Source organism: Mauremys mutica, chromosome 2 (genome assembly GCF_020497125.1).
Source record: "Mauremys mutica isolate MM-2020 ecotype Southern chromosome 2, ASM2049712v1, whole genome shotgun sequence".
In the NCBI taxonomy this organism is placed as follows: Eukaryota; Metazoa; Chordata; order Testudines; family Geoemydidae; genus Mauremys; species Mauremys mutica.
In genome coordinates this window covers 292,204,775-292,225,829 of record NC_059073.1, presented here as the reverse complement: position 1 = coordinate 292,225,829, position 21,055 = coordinate 292,204,775, and the positions used below count along the sequence as shown (strand labels likewise).

At 44.9% G+C, this 21,055-nt stretch overlaps 1 protein-coding gene across 5 annotated transcripts in view; it reads left to right on the top strand.

Annotated features, from left to right (window-relative positions):
- The window catches only part of CCM2 (CCM2 scaffold protein), a 95,089-nt gene that overhangs the window by 38,861 nt on the left and 35,173 nt on the right, over positions 1 to 21,055 (top strand). For 3 of the 5 annotated variants that reach the window (XM_045003809.1, XM_045003805.1, XM_045003810.1), the window contains exons 2-4: positions 16,481 to 16,657; positions 17,914 to 17,997; positions 18,484 to 18,667. In XM_045003809.1, the coding sequence (XP_044859744.1) occupies positions 16,481 to 16,657; positions 17,914 to 17,997; positions 18,484 to 18,667 (445 nt within the window). Of the gene's footprint in view, positions 1 to 9,433; positions 9,552 to 16,480; positions 16,658 to 17,913; positions 17,998 to 18,483; positions 18,668 to 21,055 lie in introns of those variants that run through there. The other 2 variants (XM_045003808.1, XM_045003807.1) reach the window with 2 other exon arrangements.

Genomic DNA, 21,055 nt, shown 5'->3' with positions numbered 1-21,055 from the left:
GAAATGCTGGGAAAGCAGCGAAAGCTGTAAATACTTCTGAGTTCTGATGACACTGCAAACCATGTTGGCTTAACTCCTGCCGTTACCATGTATCTCTGCAACCCATGGAGGGGAAGAAAGCACAGAACTTTCTGGCTCGGTTATCTGTTGAATTCTATGTAATTCTGTTCTAACTTGGAAAATAGTTTGTCATCAGTTTACTGCGCAATCACATATTTCCTTATACTCACCCTCCATCTCCTCCTCCACCTCTTGGGCCTTATCTGTACTGAGGATTTTCAGCCATTGGGGGATGAGGTGGGGATGGCAGCCACTGGTGCAAGCCCCTGGTGTAGACAGACACAGCCACAATTTGGCCCCATTGCAGCTTAGGGCTGGTTTCAAGCCACGGTTATCTGCACTGATGCAAACCATGATTTTGTACAGTTTTGCTTGTTTTCACCTAGAGTTTGCACCGCTACAGCAACACTAGTGGCTTGACACCAATGGCTGCAACCAGGGTAAATACCCCAGTGTAGTAAAGGTCTGAACTGAATATTCATATAGGTCAGTGATGCTTGTGTTTTATTGCACTATTTCTCAGACAGAAAGAGAGCATCAGATCTCCTCTGAGCCAGACAGAAGTGCAGTTCTATTACTGAATAGAAAAAAATCAGTACAGAGTTGTTCATCACAAAAGTGTCTCTAGCACAGTTTCCCTCACTAGGGTGAACTTGGTTTTTTTGGGGGTCTGACAAGTCTTGGTAAGCCCATGTGTACTGGATAGTCTATAGCCTCCCCCCTTCACGCCCCACAAGTGCTTATATGGATGTTAGATGGGATGGGAGCTGAGTTACTACAGAGAATTCTTACCTGGGTGTCTGGCTGGTGAGTCTTGCCCACACGCTCAGGGTTTAGCTAATCACCATATGTGGGGTCAGGAAGGAATTTTCCTCCAGAGCAGATTGGCAGAGGCCATGATTTTTTGCCTTCCTCTGCAGCGTGGGGCACGGGTCACTTGCTGGAAGGTTCTCTGCATCTTGAAGTCTTTTAAACCATGATTTGAGGACTTCACTGGCTCAGACACAGGTTTGATACAGGAGTGGGTGGGTGAGATTCTGTGGCCTGCGTTGTGCAAGAGGTCAGACTAGATGATCATCATGGTCCTTTCTGACCTTAAAGTCTATGTGAGATATATATAATATAAATAAATAAAATGTGGCAGTGGTGCTTCACTTGAATCAGTTTCAGCTTCTTTGTTTTTCACTTTTCTTTTTTTCTGTTGTATGAATGAGCCAACGATCCATTGTAATAAGAGCGAAACTGCGATTGTGGTCAGTGCTCACAATTAAATGTGCACAGCCTGTCATAGCAAACGGATTGACGGACAGATGGCAACAACAGTTGGGGGTTGGTCCTGCTTTGAGCAGGGGGTTGAACTAGATGACCTCCTGAGGACCCTTCCAACCCTGAGATTCTATGACTTTGTATAATACTATGCAGAAATCCATCGAAATGCTCAGTGCCATCTAGAGTCAAATGCACAGTGTCATCTGAGGGCCTGATATGTCTGGAGGAGTCAGCTTTGCTAGTTATTCATTGCTGTGGGTAAAATGTGTGCGGTAAGGTCTCTCTTTCTCTCCTGCCCCCCCCCCCCCCCGGTAAGCCTCTCACACACCCCAGAATACATTTCACCCCACCCCAGTTTGAGAACCTCTGGTCTAGAATACAGTTGGGCTAGCACATCTCTGATCTTCCTGTAGAGGGACCCGTAGAAGTGACGCACGCTGATGGAGCAGGCCGTGTTAGCAAACCACTAGCAGCTTTCCAGTGCTGTGCCAGTATCTTTACCCTCGCACATCAGCTATGCCAAAGGAGCTCATAGGTAACACATTCAAGAAGGATTCTCTACCCAGCTGTTGCTGTTTTAATAGTCCATAGCCGATTCTTCCAGCAGAGGGCGCAGTGTTTGCTTAGAATCACTTAGAGGAGAAAAGGGAAAAGTGTGTTTCTCTGGTAAGCTTTTATTTCCGCTGCAAAGTGTAAAAGGTCATCACACAGAAGTCACCGCCCAACTTCATCAGAAGGAAACAGCTGGGAGGGTTTAACTCCTCAGTCGCTGCCATAAAAAACCAAACTGGCCTAAGGACTTGTTTAAACACAGAAGTTAAAGTGAGAGGACCCACCTAGTCTGGATGCAGTTACGCTGATACATAAGTGTGTCTTATACCAGTATTGCTTATTTCTGTATGGCAGGGGGTATAACTATGCTGGCATAAGGCACCTTTATATCAGTATGACTGTCAGTGGGGGGTGGGGGTGGTGGAAACCACACCCATCATGGTACAAAAGAATCTGGGGGCAGAGTAGGCCTTAGAACTAACATCTGTGTCAAGCTTGTTGAATGGAAGAGAGGCGCTGCCACTCCCTAATACTGCTGTGGTGGGCTTGGTGCTGGGTGGTGCATACTTGTCTTTCAGGGTATGGCTACACTTACGGTTTGCAGCGCTGGTCATCCAGCTGTGTAGGAGCAGCGCTGGTGTGTGGCCACACTCACAGCTACCAGCGCTGGTGTGTGGCCACATTTGCAGCATTAGCAGCGCTGTTGGGAGTGATGCATTATGGGCAGCTATCCCAGCATTCAAGTGGCCGCAACATGCTTTTCAAAAGAGGGGGGTGGGGTGGGGTCTAGTGTGACAGGGAGCGGGGGGAGAGAGAGAGTGGATTTTTGGAGCCAACACTGTGTGTTTAGCTTCCTGCCTTGAAAAATCAGAACATGTTTCCAACCCCTTAGTCTTAACTCTTAATTGCAAACAGCCTGCAGCCAACACGACTCCCCGCTGTTTCATTCACTCCCTGCCTGCAATCTCATTTGATTGTTTACAGCCAGGTACAGATGATCACAGCAAACAGGAGCTCTGTTTGTTTTTTAGATAAGCAGCAGCGGCAATGGCAACAGAGCTCCGCGCGGAGCTCGTTCACAACAAAACAAAGAGAGGCTGCATAACAAAACAAAGAGAGTAATTTAGTTAAAAGCATTCTGGGATACATCCTTATACCCTGGAGGCCAATCACAGCGCTGGTGTGTGGCCACACTTGAGGACCAGCGCTGCAGCACCAGCGCTGGAATCCTTATTCCCCATGCTGAGTGAGGTGTACGGCCAGCGCTGCAGCCAGGGAGTTGCAGCGCTGGAAGTGCCCTGCAGGTGTGGCCACTTACTAATTGCAGCGCTGGTGGAGGCTTTCCAGCGCTGCAAATCGCCAGTGTAGCCATACCCTCAGCTTCGGGGAGGTGTCAGAGTAACATTCTTTTGTAGTTTTTATGTTGCATTCCTCCTCTAATCCGGGAGAACAGTACTTTGGAAGTGTTGGATGCAACTTCGGTTGTTCAGTGACTGTAGTTCTGTCCTGTGTAGATTGTGGCATGTAGAGGTTATACAGGCAACCGTTTCACATGAGGATCCAGTGTTCCCATTCAGTCTCCCATTGATGGTTTGCCAGTCCCTGGGCAAATGTGCCATGCATAGGTGCCAACTTTCCCTGGTGCTGGTGGGTGCTCGTGCCCTACCCTGCCCCGACTCCACCCTTTCCCCACTCCCATTCCAACCCCTTCCCCAAAGTTCCCACCCCCAACTCTGCTCCTATTCGACCCCTTCTCCAAATCCCTGCCCCGGCCCCGCCTCTTCCCCCAGCGCACTGTGTGTCCCCCCACCCAGTGCTTGCCTCGTGAGTCGGCTGTTTCACGGTGCAAGTGCTGGGAGCCAGGGGGGAAAAGCAGGCACACGGTGCGCCCAGGGGAGGAGGCGGAGGCAGGGTGGAGGCAGAGGTGAGCTGGGCAGGGAGCTGCCAGTGAGTGCAGAGCACCCACCAATTTTTCCCCGTGGATGCTCCAGCCCCAGAGCACCCACAGAGTTGGTGCCTATGGTGCCACGGATAGTTCATTTCATGAGTTCCTGGGGTTTGTGGCTTTCATTCCCTGCTTCGCTCCCCAATAGACCCATTCCAGTATTTTGGCTGGAGTCTCTTTCCTTGTTATCTAGTCTAGACTGAGTCACTTAAGGAGTTTGTTAGAAGGGTCTAACTTTTGTGTTTGTCTTGATGGTTTTGGCCTCTAATCAATCAGTAATGATTTTTAATGAGCCTCTCATAAGAGGCTCATAGATGAGTTTATCTGCTGCTAATATTTTTGACAAGTACTTTGGGGTCAGCTTGACAGGAGATAGACACTGCAGTTGGCAAGAGTTCAATCTTCTGGTTTTTTCAGGTGAAAATGGCAGTGTTACGCTTGCTTGTACATAAAGTTTGTGTGCTTGACTGGAGAATCTAATTTAGTGAAAGTAAACTCTTTTTTGTACTGATGGCTGCGCCTAGTTTGCTTAGTAGTCTACATGGGATTTTAATTGAAGATAAATTGCAGTTTAGTGTACAAGGAGTGCTTTACGTAACAGATCGTGGCTTAAAAATCCCCTCACCAATGGTACATGGGAAGCTTTCTTTCATGAGAGCGTATCCTACTCTGTTATTGCAGAATGTCAGCTTGTATTTAATTGGGAGTGAAGAGAATCTACTGTATATGAACAGGTTTCAGGAAGATTAGACTCTTCCTGTTGGTATGCATACTTCCACCTTTTCATGTTCTCTGTATGTATAAATATCTCCTGTCTGTGTGTTCCATTCTATGCATCCAAAGAAGTGAGTTGTAGCTCACGAAAGCTCATGCTGAAATAAATGTTAGTCTCTAAGGTGCCACAAGTACTCCTGTTCTTTTTACTGTATATGAAGCATTTCATTGCTGTCACCCTGAGTCTGCAGTCAGATGGCTCTAGTGCCTCAGATGGTGTTCCCTGTTTTTCTCCAGCCGCAGAGTGAGTTTGACAAGACTTGGTACACTTCACTGCTGCTAATTCAGGGGTTCTCAAACTGGGGGTTGGGGCCCCTTAGGGGGTCAGAGATTATTACATGGAGGGGGGGGGTCACGAGCTGTCAACCTCCACCCCAAGCCCCTCTTTGCCTTCAGCATTTATAATGGTGTTAAATATATAAAAAAGCGTTTAATTTATAAGGGGGGGTCACACTCAGCCTTGCTATGTGACAGGGGTCACCAGTAAAAAAAGTTTGAGCCACTGTGCTAATTGGACCCTTGTGGGCAGCTGTGTGAAAGTGACTGCAAGTATGTCCATGCTGCTGCCTCTTGGTAAAGCCCTGCGCAGTTATGAGACTGTACTTGAAGCAAGTGTATGAATGTTGCATTGTCTGTACCAAACCTCCAGCACTCCAGGAATTGAAATCATGTTGGGTTCAGTAAATCTTATGGGTTATTTTATATCGAATAGTTCTAGAGGGCAAATCCAAGAAGTATTTCTGTATGTTACCGGTGATGTTGCTGTAGTCAGCGGAAGGATAAATTTCCTTATTTAACCCAAACTGTGTTGTTTTTCTTGCGTAGAAAGTCACGAATTCCTCAATGAGAGCATTCATCATAATTCAACTTAATATCTGTGCTTCAGTCTGCCCCCGCTGTAAAATGGGAATGAAACATAACTACCTTTCGTGAAGTGTGTGGAGACTTTAAATGAGAGATGCTACAGAAATATGTAGTCTGTTTTGTTTCTGAACTGACTGCCTTCCACTTAAGGGAGGGGAGAGGATGCACAGGGCAGAAGAATGTGCTTTGTGTTTTTAAAATGGATGGTAAATTCATAGGGCAGGAGACGGTTTGTTTTCTTTTGTGTTCATGTTATTGTGCCTAAGGGGGGGTGTCTTAATTCTACTGGGGGCTTCCAGGCACAGCTGCAGTATAAACAATAGGAAAGCTTTACTTCAGCAGCCTTTGAGGCTGCTCATAGAAATGTTCATCAGTTAGGGATTTTCTCTGTAGCTGCTATAGGACATTGACAAAAGTGCAATTTTCCTTAGATAGATTGAGTTCTGTCTGTGCTAAATCAGCCAGAATGGATATCTTTCTGATATTAGGTAATGCCAAGCAGTGCTCTCAAAATCAGTGTAGACTGTTTTTAATGTATTCCCAATGTTCACTAATACAGGCTATTTCTGATGCACGTACTGATTGTAATAATTGGAGATATACCAATCTCCTAGAACTGGAAGGGACCTTGAAAGGTCATCTAGTCCAGCCCCCTGCCTTCACTAGCAGGACCAATTTTTGCCCCAGATCCCTAAGTGGCCTCCTCAAGGATTGAACTCACAATGCTGGGTTTAGCAGGCCAATGCTCAAACCACTGAGCTATCCCTGCTCCCCAATCACCACTCACCACTGTTTCCCTTTGAAAAACTTGTTTGCATATATACATTCTCCAGTGAGCTGACTGTTTGTTTTTTAAAAAAAAGAAAATGCTAACAAACCACAGCTATTTGAAAAGCAGAATCATTGGATGTGTGCTCCATGAATATTTCTCAATGGATCTGGCTTAGTGTGCTAACTCCATAAATAAAATGTTCTCTTCTCTATCAATTAAGAACAGATTGCGGTTTGAGTCTAAACGATCCATCTGGTAGATGGAATTACTGTTGCAAACCAACCAGATATAACAAACTGAATTGGAACGTGCTAAAACTAGGGAGAAGGGGCAGAGTGTGCCAAATCCAGGAGGCTTGGATAAACAGCCTAGACCTTTGGAAAGGGAGGAGTTTGTGTGGTGCCTTTCATCCCAAAGAATCCCTCCAGCTTTACGCCCTTGTCTCCCTTCACCATCACTAAAGTGCATCACATGTGGGGTGATGTCAGCCACTGTTTAACAGCACAGCAATGTTAGACGCAGCACTTCAAATAAGGAAGTGAAAGAGGCTTTTCCACTTCAAGCTGCAGGGGGAATTCTAGATGGGTAGAATGCAAATATCAATTACAATTTTGCCGTGATCACTGATTTCATTGTGGTTGGGTGAGTTACTTTTTCCACTAGCAGCTCTTCCATCACCCCTTTAACAGTGTCAGTGTGGCACTTCCAGTTGCTCAGTGTGAAAAATTTGCCTGAAAACAGTCATCAGATTGCTAGGGGGCAGCTCTAGATACAGTCCATCCCATCCTTTCGTTACCAGTAACTGCAGATCTCTGCAGCGTGCAAAGTCTGAAACGCACAGTGCCACTTGTCTGACTGCTTCCCTGTCTGTCATGCTCTTGGTTTAAAATGTGAATGTGTTTTTTTAAAAAGGAGCCATGAAATGGCTTGAACTCTCTGGAGAAGAGACACTCACTTTATCCAGAGTCCATACAGCATCGGCTACTGGCAGGGAGCGCTTCCTTCCTGCCTACTTCCCCAAACGTGCAAGCCCACTCATGGGCCTTCGGTGTGAGCTGGCGGGACAGGCCTAGGACAAGAGGATATAGTTCACTCTCCCATGGCCTCTCCACTTTACATCCTAGTTTCCACTTTCAGTAAAGGCCCAGATCCCCAAAGATATTGGGAGTTAGGTGCTTAAATACGTCTAAGGATCTGGACTGAGATGTTTTCAGTGGGAATACCTGACTGTTATTAGGAGTTGGACTAAGACAACCATTTCTTTCACACAAACCACCAGCTAGCTTTTGGTATTTGCCTTCTAACCTGGTTCCACACTAAAACTAATTACCTAGAAGTAAAATGCTCCATATTTTGTATTACTAATTGTCTGAACCTTAGACTCCTGGGCGTGTGTGTGTGTTTTTCTTATTAGTGCCATTGGCAGTTTTAATTTTTCCAAGAGTAAACGCAGCCTTTCAAAACTGTTGTCATCTCTACAGTTGGGTCTTCTCAGCAGATCTCTTGGTCCCAGTCCAATGCCTTTTGTAACAGACATTTATTTGAATTTCTTTCTGTTGCTACACCCTGACTCATCCCAGGCTATGCCACAGCGATGATCAGGAAGGAACAAAGGGAGGAGGACTAGGAAATGACACCTCTGGAGATTCTAATGGCAGAAGATGACAAAGGAGTGTTCATTTTGTAATTGATTGGCCACATTGGCTGCTTTACAAATCTCAAGGAAAAATTATGTCCTGCTGCCCCAAAGTGTATATGTTTCTGCTATATCTAGTCTGACACACAAGAAGTATTGCATCTAATACTTAGAAATTGCTAATTGTATCCAGCAAGAGTGGAGAATTGTCTTCATTCATGTCCTGTACTGGCTGCAAAGGGCAACTTGACCTGCTGAGTCCAGCTGTAAAGGTAACCTCACTGGGATCCTAATCCTCATCAGTTTCCCTCTGTACCTGGCTACGCCTATCGTAGTACTGCTGCTGGCAGCCAGTTATCCATCACCCAAGATACACCCAGTTAAGAAGCCAGCCCGAGGTGTTTATGTGTAAATGGTCAATGGTACATGACTACACACAAACACTTAAGGGAGTATAGTGTTCTGAAGCTTAACAAATTTGGCTGATTAAATAAATCGTAAAATACTTTCCCCTTAAATTATAAATTGTGTTGTCCCTGTTTAACAAGTCTGTCACATTAGGGAATAATCATGTTGGGCTTTTTAATTTTATTGCTGTATGTGAAATTGCTTGCAGCTAATTCTAATTACTCTTCTGATCCCATATTCTGCAATTTATGTCCAAGCCTTGCAAAGCTTATTTGAACTCTCCTTTCATGGTCTTTGCAGGACTGTCTTCTGGAATGCCTTGTCAGGCACACACTTCCTGACCTGGTTTTCAAGGGCTGGCAATTTTTTGTAACATAGACATGGGCCTTATTTAAAAAGTCCTCTTGCCATAAATTATGAATTAATCCCTGTCAGAACTTTCCAAGTCTTGATCTTAAAAAGCTTGGTGTAGGGTCTTAAAGTATTAAGTGGCTGTAGCACAGGTGAAAGCAGGGAGGGGAGCTGGTTTTTAAAAGTCTCACATTGGGGGGATATCTCCATTCACAACTCCTTGCATAAGTACCTATCTACACACGTAGGGACTACTAGCAAGAGTTCCCCAGCTGATTTCCATTGTCTTGGTGGCACAGATCGAGGAAAGCCACAGGTGACTGATAGTCAAGGAGAGTTAGTGCTGGAGATGGATCCTGAGCAGTTAGTACAGTGTGGTTTCTTTGCTATTTCTGGTATTGCCTTATTCCATGCTAGACTTTGGAGTCCCTCAAACCATGAGTACCTGCTAAGTGGAAAGCACTGCTTTGCTGATTCATAGATTCCAAGGCCAGAGGGGACCTTTGTGATAATCTAGCCTGACCTCCAGAACACAGCCCATAGAACTACCTCAAGAGAATTCCTTTTGATCAGTGGCAGCACTGAAGATGCTACTGTTAAATGTTCATCTGACTTTTTTTTTTCCACTGGGACCTTTTTTTGTTCACATCAACTAGATTTTTCACTGTTTTTCAGTACAAGTGTGTTTAGCAGGAGGAAACTGTGGTTACTCCACTTCCTGCTCATATTATTGCTGAAGAGTGAAAACTAACAGTTATGCCTTGCTCCTGCACATGATCCAACAGCAAGTTGAAAGCCTGTAAGATTACAATAACTAGCTGCACTGCAGGTGAAATAGGACTTTTTTGGAGCTGCAAAAGTTGCTCCACAACACATTTTGCTTCTGCTCTTCCTCGCTGGGTTCATAAATGGAGAACGAGGTAGGTGTAGGTTTTGTATTGACTCTTAACAGAAATGGCCTTCAGAGTTCAGTAGTTCTCGGTTCTGCATTGTAGGTTGCTGTCTTACTTCCGTTTCTCTTGAGGTTTTCAGAAAGCAAAATCCAGACTCTCTCCACTGGTAATGAATTTTGTAGAGCTCTGAACTTAAAAGAGAGGGAGATCAGTTCATTGCACTGGGATGTGCAGGTTAGTTGGGAACAAGCATGTTTCTTGTGTGTCCTCATACCTGTCTGTAGCCTGGATGAAGTTGTGAAGCTAGAACCAAAAATCTTTTCTGGGGGTTAGATGTAGTTTGGGTCAAATGGTTATACGTGTCACATAGGAGCTCTAATATTTTCAAAGCCACCAGAGCCCTGCAGGGAGCGGGGGGACATGGGGACGGGGGAATCCATGTTAGTCTGAGAGAGCATTTTGGGTGCCATATTGGGCGGATTTTTATGTCTCTTTCCTTAAATTTACTTTCAGCTGTTATTACTAGAGATGCAAGTGTAGTTGGATCTCTCTAGAGTAATCTTGGGGATTTTTTTCTCATTTCACCAGAAGTAAGCTATGGAGGCCAGCTACTCTATTTCTGGTGTTTTATATAATTTAATAGAATCGAAGTGCTAAATGCTGCAGTCCATATTCAGGCAAAACTGCTGACTTCAGGTCTTTAAACCGCTTAGACTCAGAAAGCGTAGCTGGTTCCTTCTGATGGGCTCTGCTCTACTTCTTGCTGCAGAGGTTGCTGTTCCTCTCTTGGAGTTTAGTCAATAGAAAAGAGGGGGTGGGTAATAGTTCTTTTTTAAAAGTCATGACTGGCTTGATCACATTGTGACATTACACTCCATATTCTTTATGAAATATGCTTATGATATGGATATGACCTAAAATGTACTTTATGCAAGATGGCTTGTGTAAGATATCATTGGAAAGGTTATGATTTACTGAATGTGGGTATCCAATCTGTATGTCTGTATCATTTCTGTATCTGGAGTCAGGAATATTGACTATGTATCTGTATTTCAAATGTGTTACTTTGGGTGTCACCCCGAACTAGCCCTTCAGATATTACAATGGAAAAGCCAGACAGGGCTAATGGCCCATTAGCAAAGACAATGGACTGTGAAAGAGCTTAGTCTTCCTGTGGACACTCCAGACAGCTACGAGTAATGGCTGCCTCAGCCCTGCAGAGACGTGGATCTGCGTCACCTGGTACTGGACCCACCCCTTGGAATGCTAGTGTTCTTCCTTTGGGAGATGAGGGATTCCCACCGTACACGAGAGCTATATAAGGCAGGGAGTGACATCATTGTGGTTCTCCTCTGCCTCCCCACCCAAAGAGACACTGAGAAACACCTGGAAGTAGGAACTGAACTGAGGGGGAGAGGGTTGAACCTAGGCTGGGAGGGCATCCAGGCTGTAAGTGGAATTACCTGAAGTCTCAGGCTGCAGGCCAGTGCAGCTGCCTTTCAAGACTCAGTAATCTACCTGTGACAATATTTAGGGTGAGCAATTACATTTTGTAACCTGTTTCTTTAGTGAATCAAATTTAGTCTGTGTGTTTTGTTTTATTTGCTTTGCTTTGCTCTGTTTGCTACCTTAACCACTTAAAACCTGCCTCTTATAGTTAATAAACTTATTTCTTGTTTATAATATAACCCATTTGTGCAATTCATAATGGGATGGGGGGAGGAGAGGCTGTGCATACCTTCCTCCACATTGAGGGAGGAGGCGGGTTTCATAATATACCTTTGGGTCTGCACTCCCGGGGAGATGGACACCTGAGTGCTAGAGCAAGTCCCCAGAGCTGATCTCCATGTCTGTGTCATTCTGCAGTTGAGTGTGGCCCTGACTGTGTGTGTGCTGGAGGAGGCTTAATAGCCTGGCTCAGCCAGAGAGGTAGAAAGGGGGCCCAGGCTGGCAGAACAGGCAGGCTCAGTGGTATCTCAGCACATCAGGTGGCACCTTAGGGCGTCCAACCAGTCTCACACATTCACCCCCATGTTTGCTACTGTTGGGAAGAAAGAACAGGCTTGTGTGAATCCATTGAAGCAGACACATGATCTTGTATTTGTAATCTTTGTCCCCATTCCTCCTGTCCTCTCCCTTTAGATTTACCTTTCCATGGCATGCCCATGGAGAATGTAAGCTCTTCAGGTCAGGGACTATATCCTATCTTATGTCTGGATAGCGCCTAGCACAATTTGGAGGCTGGGAAATATTATTAAACGTGGACTTGGTAGAATTGATTTGGGGGATGTTCTTTTTAATGATTTTGGATCTGCGTGTGGTTGTTTTAGGAAAGACGAACTTGTTTTAGTAGATATCAGTCTAAAATGAAAAAAGGAATATAATGAAGTCTACAGACGCTAACTTGCAGCACTGTTTAGTAATCTTAACCACAGACTGCACATCAGGAAAACCTGACAGACTGACTATATACAGTAAACATGACAAATTACCACAAGGGTCAAAGAAATGAGAAGAGATCTGCAGCCTACAGCCCTAATGACCATGGTTCCTTAGAAAAGAGGCTATGAAGTGGACACTGCTTGCGTTAGACAAGTGGAGGAATGAACTAGCTAATGTTACTGAACCAAGATGTAAAGCTCTGTACAATATTTTGCTCTGTCTCAGGTGCTGGCAGTGCTTTACCACACTCCTGGGAGGTAGCTAAGCATTGCTATTTGAGCTAATAACTTCTACACCCGCTTAGGGGTGCATAGAGCTTGACAGAAAAATAAGGAAAAAACCCAAGCCCTCCCCCCGCTTGTACTTCCTGTTTTAAAGGTGGAGAATCAGAAATTAATTGACCTGCTGTAGGTCTCCCAGGAAGGCCAAGCACTCAGAGGTCTGCTATTGGAGAAACAAAGCTTCATGGCTGACTACCGTACAACAAAACTGAAACCTCAGCTTGCTGAGCCACCGGAGCTCGTCTGACCTGTGCTTTGAGCCAGAGGAGAGGGGGAAGCCAGAGTGGGAAGCATGTGCTGTTTCCAAGGCTTGGTCTACACTACAGAGTTAGCTCAACATAAGCCCCCAGGCTCCTACCTTGGGCTGCCACCTGGACTCCCCACTTGGAGCCCTGCTGCCCCCCGCCGGGGTCCTGGCTCCCTACCAGGAGCATGGCAGCCAGACTCCAGGTGTGGATCTCCCCGTCAGAGGCAAGAAGCCTTGGGCAGCTGTCCCCTCCCCCACACACACACTCCTGTTGGGGAGCTGCACGGAGCTGGGAGCCATGGCTGTCAGCCCTCTTCAGTGGATGGAAGCGCTCTTGGTGAGGACACATCACTGACAGAAGGAGGGAAGTGTGGCTATCAGCCAGCACACTACACCTCTACCCTGATATAACGCTGTCCTCGGGAGCCAAAACATCTTACCGCGTTCTATCGAACTTGCTTTGATCCGCCAGAGCACGCAGCCCTGCCCCCCCGCCCCCCGAGTGCTGCTTTACCGTGTTATATCCAAATTCGTGTTATATCAGGTTGCGTTATATCGGGGTAGAGGTGTAATTACTGTGGTGACTGTAAGTTGACCTAATGTAGTTGATTTAAGATTATAGTGTAGACATGCCCTGAACTGCAGACCTAACCAAATAACTTCTTTCTGGGGGCTGGTCTATGCTAGGAACTTACCTTAGCATAGCTACGTGTCTCAGGGATTTGAAAAATCCACATTCCTGAGACCGTAGCTTTGCCGACCCAACCCCTGGTGTAGACAGTACTGGGTCCACAGAGGAATTCTTCAGTTAACCTAGCTACGGCCTCTCAAGGAAGTGGATTGCCTATGCCTATGGAAGAACCCCTCCCATTGGTGTAGGTAGTGTCTACACTGAAGTGCCATAGCAGAGCAACTGCAGCTGTGTGGCTGTAAGGTTTGCAGTGTAGACCTACCCTGAGAGAGGTCACACTCTGAAGTTCTTCCCTTCTAGTACAAACTACGGAAAAGGACACTTGTGCTTGTGCAGGCACTAAGTGCTGCACTTATAAACTCCAGCACCATTTGCTAAACATTTTAGCTAACAAGTTTTTGTGTGTCTACCTGGCCATTTTACAGTAAGGCAAGCTTACTCAGAGCTGCTGTGTGTGTGTCTCTTGCTCTCTGGCTTTGGCAGGGATGTATGCTTGGGTCTCTGTAGTGCATTTGTTTGTGGTTTGCTGGTGCAGTTACATGAACTGTGTCTCACACATGGTGGTGGCAGTCCTCCCACTGGAAGTGTGTGCGCACGCAGTGCCTTGATTGAAAACTCAGCTACTGGGCTGTATGTTCAGTGAGACTTTCAAAAGCGCCTCAGTGACATAGGAGCCCAAGGCCCATTTTCAAACATGAATTAAAGGTTCTATCTGACTCCTTAAATTGGAGGTGTATTTACTTTGAAGATGCTGCTGCTTCCCTTCCTTTTTTGCTAGATTAAAGCCTTTGTCGGTATTAACTGAGATTACTAAAGTTGACGTGAGTGTATTTTGCTGCTGAGAAGATTACAATATGGGTGAAATTACAGAACATGGGGGTGAGACTGTCTGTTCCTAGCAGTATATTAACTATATTCATGTCCTGATGTTAGATTTTTTTCTTTCCTAAAGCAGTAACTTTCACAGTCTTTGTGCAGTTTATTTTTTCGACTGGGTTCCTTCTCCAAACTATTCATCTGAATTGTTGGCTGGCACATTCAAATTTTAATAGTGGTAACTCAGAGAACACAACAAGGAATAAAACTAAAATTGATCATAAAAGCATGTTGCTAACAGATGGTAGCAAGTTAAAGTGCCATCAGAGTCTGCAAAGCTATTTTGTAAAATATCACTTCCTTACTTTGCATATCTTCTTGCTGCATCTCTGAGGCAGAGCTGTTTACTTTATTGACACAAACAACTCATTAGCCCTGCAGTGCATGTACAGCCTTGGAAGAACAAGCTGGATTCTGTTCTGCCTTGCACATCTTCAGGATAATTTAGCTAAGCTCTGATCACCGAGCCTCTATTATCATTAGTGACTTCAAAAAGCAGAAAGAACTCAGCTAGGTTTTTTTCTTTCCAGACCCTAGACTGAACTTGCAGAACTTCCTTTTGATTTTTCAAACCTCCAATTTCATAAGGAAACCACTGAGAGTGGATCAATATTGAAACTCGTAATGTTAATTCTCTGATCTCCTCAGGTCTGATTCATTACTGTTGATGTTGGGTTGAATCATACAGTTGCATACTTCATAAAAATTTGAAGGCACACCTTTTTTTCTGTTGGACAATTACTTCTATAATAATTGTACTGTGTACATATTTAGATACTTGAAAGGGGAATACAGTAGTAGTTTATCATTTTGAAGAAAGGTGGTCAGTCATGATAAACTGCTTGCTGATATCCAGCACTGTAAATTTATATTGTACTTCACAAATGAAGGGCAAGACCAAAAAGTAACTACATTAAAAGCTAGGATGGGAAGGACATGGGACAACAGTATAAGGTGTGGAGATTGAGGAGAAGTGTGAAGTAGGAAGGATTCCTGGAAGGAACGGGTTAGGAGGAAAGTACGCTCCAAGTCTGTCTATGACTTGCTTCAAAATGCATTAATGAAATAGTTAGGCTGCGAAAGCCAGACACTAATGAGGTTCTGGTTGTGTTTGAGAACACAATCCCTCTTTGGCTGTTCCATAAATGTTATATACCATTCTATGTTACCATTTATAAAATATAAGATTTATATTTGTCATTGTATGTAGCCCGATTCAGAATGTTGGTATGAATGATTGACTCTGAGGTTGCCATCTGTCATTGGAAAGATAATTTCTCCCAGATTTGACTCTTTGACAAGGGTAACTGATTTGGTGAATGAGAGGAATGCAGTGGACACGTGTACCTGGACTTCAGGAAGGCTTTTGACATAGTCCCACATGACATTCTGATAAATAAGCTGGAGAAATGCAGCCTGGACAGAACTACAGTTAAATGGATACATAATTGGTTAAACAACCACAAACAGAGTAACTGTTAATGGAATGTTATCGGATTGGAGGGAGGTTTCAAATGAGGGTCCGGTGTTTAACATCTTTATTAATGACCTGGATGTAGGTATAGAGAGCGTACTGATGAAGTTTGCAGATGAGACAAAGCTGGGGGAGGGAGTTGCCAGTACTTTGGAGGATAGAACTAAAATTCAGAGGGGGATCACGGTGCAATGAAGTTTGAGAACCCGTGGACTAGATGACCCTTGCAGTCCTGTCTAACCCTGTGGTTCTATGGTTGGCAATAAAGTCTGAAATTTGATCCAGAGCTTTAAAGCCACACTGTAATTTGGTCTGTCTTATTCATTCTGCCAATGGTTATGTCCTGGGCAGTTGAGTAAACATTTATCCTGATCCATTTTTTTTTTTGACTGTTGGGGAGTTGATGGGTATCGCTGCACAGAACTGTGGTGGTCAGTAAGGTGTGTGGGAGAGAGAAAGAGGTGGAAACTTGGGAAACTGCACTCTTGGGAGCAGCTTTTTGTAAAAGTGGAACACTAGCCTTGACATGGGCCAGGCCACTTGAGAAATGTTCACGGTTTGATGGTGGAATTATCATGGGCTTCATGCAACACTGTGAAGTCAGTGGAATAACTATAGCTTTATGCATAAGTAACGGAGGGCCGGGGCAAGCTAGTTATTTACACAGAATAATCCCATGCAGCCTATCAGGCGAATAATGAGCCCTTTTTCAGGAGAGACAGTGGCACCAGGAGCTGGGATGCTCATACTCACTGCTCGGCACACTGAAACAGAGCTCGCACAGTCCACTGTTGTACTGCTCCTGGATTCTAACTCCCTTTCATTGCACAGTACTTGATTCACCTCAAACTCTCTGCCTTGCTTTTAACAAGACTCAGTCATGTGCATTAATTCTACATCATGCCGAACATAACCCTAACTCGCCACTCTTTCTGTTTCTGCCAGCAGCCTGGAATAGTGTCCCCTTTCAAACGCGTCTTCCTGAAAGGCGAAAAAGGTCGGGATAAAAAGGCCCAGGAAAAGGTTACGGAAAGACGACCTCTTCATACAGTATTGCTGTCCTTGCCTGATCGAGTTGAACCAGACATATTGCTGAATGACTACATTGAAAAGGAAGTCAAGGTAACTCTTTTGGGCCGGAGGGGGAGCCGTCTCTTTCATTCACCTTTCAGCCACCTCCTCCTGTTGAATTCGTGGCCAGGTTCAGTAAATGGTTGGGTCGATTACGTTGCTGCAATGCACATTGCAGAATAGGATCCTGGGCATTAAATTGCATTTGAAATCCTACGTGAGTTCACTCGCACAGCTCTCCACTCTTTTCTCTGTGCATCTCCAAGGGGGAAAGCTGCCCATGTGTCCGTGAATTGTGGTGTTCAACATCTGTCTCCATGCGTATTGTAGCTCCTCAGCGATGGGTGCAGTGGACACAGGGAACACAAAGGAGCGCAGCAGCCTTGCTCCAGTGGCTCCCCCTTCATTTTAGGGTCAAGTTCAAAATTTTAAATCCCTAGGGGGCTTCCTCTGGGTGACCTAATGGACTGTGTGTCAGCGTCCCTTTACGTGATCTCAGCACTCGTAATACAAGACTTTTCTCTGCAGCTCCTGCCATCTGGAACAGCCCTCTTGTGTATTTCCCCCTCATCAACTGTCTGCTCTGACATTTCAGCTGAAAACGATCTATTCCTGGTCACTCGTTAATTCTGTAACTATATTCAACTCATGTAAAGCCTTTGGGATACAGCCTGTATGAAAGATGCTAAATAGAATATTGTATAATCTGACCATACAGAAATCTAGTTGGAAGGAAATTGATGCTTGCTGGAGAATGACAGCTGTCAGTAAAATGGTATTTTTCAAACTGGTGTACATGAGCACTCATTGGGAGGTATGCGAGAAAAAGCCTATAATGGCAGACAACATATTTTATTTAGTAAGACTTGGTAGCCTAATCATAGGGTCATGCTCTACCTATCTCTAGTAGGGGTACGTGGCAGACTACGTTATTCGGGAAGGGATATGGAGCCTAAAAAGTTTGAAAACCTCTGTGCTAGATTATGCTCCACTAGACTTAGATGCTCACCCTGTGACCAGCTGAAAGAGGCAGAATTTCAACTCCTAGAAGCTAGCTGTATAAATTGTGACCACCTTGAGTAGCTTCATCAATTGTCTTCTGTCGTGAGTAGGTTTCAGGAGATTACTAAAGGTGGCATTGAGGCAACAACCAGGCAATATTTCTCTCCAGACCAGGCTCAAGAAGTTATTTCCAACTATGTTTTTCTTCTTTCAATTTATCCCAATTTCTGTGAGCACAGATGGAAGGATTTCAGTGTGTTGGTTTATGGATCACATGGTAATCAACCTTTTTTTTTTCTTCGCAGTATTTAGGCCAACTAACATCCATCCCAGGGTACCTGAATCCCTCCAGTCGTACTGAAATATTGCATTTAATAGACAATGCAAAGGTGGGTACCAGTCCATTCCAGCGCTGTATTCCAAGCCCTTGCTGAATGAACTATATCAGCTGTACAGTTGCTACTGTTCTTAGTCAATATTTGCACATAGATATGGATGCTGCTGGGCAGCGAGGTTAATGTCTTGATCCTTTTCTGAGAAGTCTTGCAGCCTAAGAACTAGGATGCGATGTAATGCAGGGGTAGATGACTGAAGTCACGAGTAGAAGAGAAGCTTAAGCAAAGAGGGTTATTGTGGGATTGTTTGAAATGCGTATCATGTTGGTTCCTATTCTCAAATGATCTTAGTCCTTGTATTTTAATAGTGAAGGTGATTTGTACATGACCAATTACCAGGTGCCCAGCAAATGTGAACTGCAGATGGGTGGTATATGGGTGTTCCCCTCCTCGGGGAGATGTACTGCCATTGTTATCACCTGGGGGTAATGAAACGGGAAGTTATTCTACCTTTTTTATGAAAGTTTTTTTTGTTTGTAGAGGGCACATCAGCTCCCAGGGCAGCTGACCCAGGAACATGATGCTGTGATTAGTCTGTCTGCCTACAACGTCAAGCTGGTGTGGCGGGATGGAGAGGATATCATACTCAGGGTCCCCATCCATGACATCGCATCTGTGTCATACATCCGCGATGACTCCTCACACCTGGTAGTGCTGAAAACAGGTAGGTTGTGGCCAGAACAGGGATTGCAATGCAGGTTGCATCTGTTCTCTGATTTTGGAGTCTAAGGGCCTGAGTCTCATTAACACTAAGGCCTTTTTACACCACTCTGGTGGCGTAAAGGGACCTTACAGTGGGCATACATCATGCTTACACCCAATTTAAGGCTCTTCGTGCTCAGATCGGCTTAGTGAAGTGGGAGCAGCCATTAATTTTCCCAGTGCATGTGAACAAGATATTTCATCCGTTTAGAAGCACCAGTAAGTTTGGATAGAACTGGTGCTTGTTTGTTTGTGGTTTTCTTTAACATAGGAACATAAGGCTGGAAGGGATTTCCTGCTGTCACAGCCAACCCTGCCATATAATCCCATTCATAAACGAGTTAGGTTGTTTCCCTCCTCCTATTAGAAGGCTGTTTTGAGAGATTTCTGCTTCTAATAACTACTACACCAGTGTGTCCAAACTCACTGCAGGTGTCGCTCCCTAGAAGTGCTCACCTCGCTGAGGTGGCAAATGTGCTCTCTATAGTGCACGTCTATTAGAGTCGACGTGCCCACATCCCAGGTCTCACTTAGCATTAAGGAGAAACGCACACATTGCGAGTTCGTTCTGAATTCGCATGCGAGACTGCTGTAAAAGTCAGGAACTGCTCAGGAATCTCTCCGCCAGGTCTGGTTACTACATTTAAACGCATCTTTTGGTGTAATTGTTTCTGGGAGCTGATACTTTTCTTCCTGGTGAATCTAATGGCAGCGATTTGTTGTTTGACCGAGATGGGCAATATAGAGAATAAAAGAATATCTCAGTGATGAGGCTGTAACTCTACTGGTGGGTTCTTGCAGCTGCTTAAACCACAACAGTGAAGCTAGTGATACATGAAGTTGTCAGAACCCTTCACTGAATGAGAGCCTCATAATTTGAACATTTTCTGTTTTATACAATGCATGGATCTGAGGCCTGGATCCATGTTCTACACTAGCTGCTGCTGCTCCACAAGAGGGAGCTTTCTTCTTCTTGCTATTGACTACTGCCTTCCTTCTGTGGCAGCTTTGCAGTCCCCATAGCCTGACTGAGTTGACTCCAGGTTTAATTCACTCAACCTTCCTTGCACTCTTACAGGACACTTGCCTGTAAGCGCATGATATAGAGGGGCTTAGGAAAACACTGAATTATTCCTTCATTCTCACAGTATAATGGGCCAGTTAAGCTCAGCTGTAGCTGACATGAAAAATAGTCAAAGCAGCTTAGCCCATCTACCGTACTTGGCTGATCCTAATTGAAATTTCTTATGAAATACAGGAATGGGGACTACAGTGACAAAACTTGGTCAATTTACACTTTTCAACTGGCAAAATCTGATTTTGCTCTGAATGGATTGAATTGCCAAACTGACAAGTTGGTTGCCAAACTCCAGAATGAGAGCGGGGAACTGAACTGTGTCGCCATCTCAAACCTATTCCTAAAGATGGAGGAAATGCTGGCGAATCACAGGCCACACACGTGAGGGGATAGTGCGTTTGAAAAACAAACTCCTTCTGTCCCAAACAATGGGAATCCGATCAGGATGGCAGTTGGCCACATGCAATGCCTTGGTCTTCATCAGTGAGCTAATCACTTCCATATCCCCTCCTCTCCTTTCCTCTCACTATTCATTAATAGTATCAGAGGGGGAGCCGTGTTAGTCTGGATCTGTAAAAGCAGCAAAGAGTCCTGTGGCACCTTATAGACTAACAGACGTTTTGGAGCATGAGCTTTCGTGGGTGAATACCCACTTCATCGGATGCATGTAGTGGAAATCTCCAGCGGCAGGTGTGGCCAGGGAGGTTGAAGTGTTCTCCTACAGGTTTTTGTATATTGCCATTCCTAATATCTGATTTGTGTCCATTTATCCTTTTCCGTAGAGACTGTCTAGTTTGGCCGATGTACATAGCAGAGGGGCATTGCTGGCATATGATGGCATATATTACATTGGTGGACGTGCAGGTGAATGAACCAGTGATGGTGTCGCTGGTGTAGATATGTGGGCAGAGTTGGCATCGAGGTTTGTTGCATGGATTGGTTCCTGAGTTAGTTACTATGGTGCGGTGTGCAGTTACTGGTGAGAATATGCTTCAGGTTGTCTGTGAGCGAGGACTGGCCTGCCACCCAAGGCCTGTGAAAGTGTGGGATCATTGTCCAGGATGGGTTGTAGATCCCTGATGATGCGTTGGAGGGGTTTTAGCTGGGGACTGTATGTGATGGCCAGTGGAGTCCTGTTGGTTTTTCTTGGGTTTGTCTTGCAGTAGGAGGCTTCTGGGTACACGTCTGGCTCTGTTGATCTGTTTCCTTATTTCCTCGTGCGGGTACTGTAGTTTTGAGAATGCTTGGTGGAGATTTTGTAGGTGTTGGTCT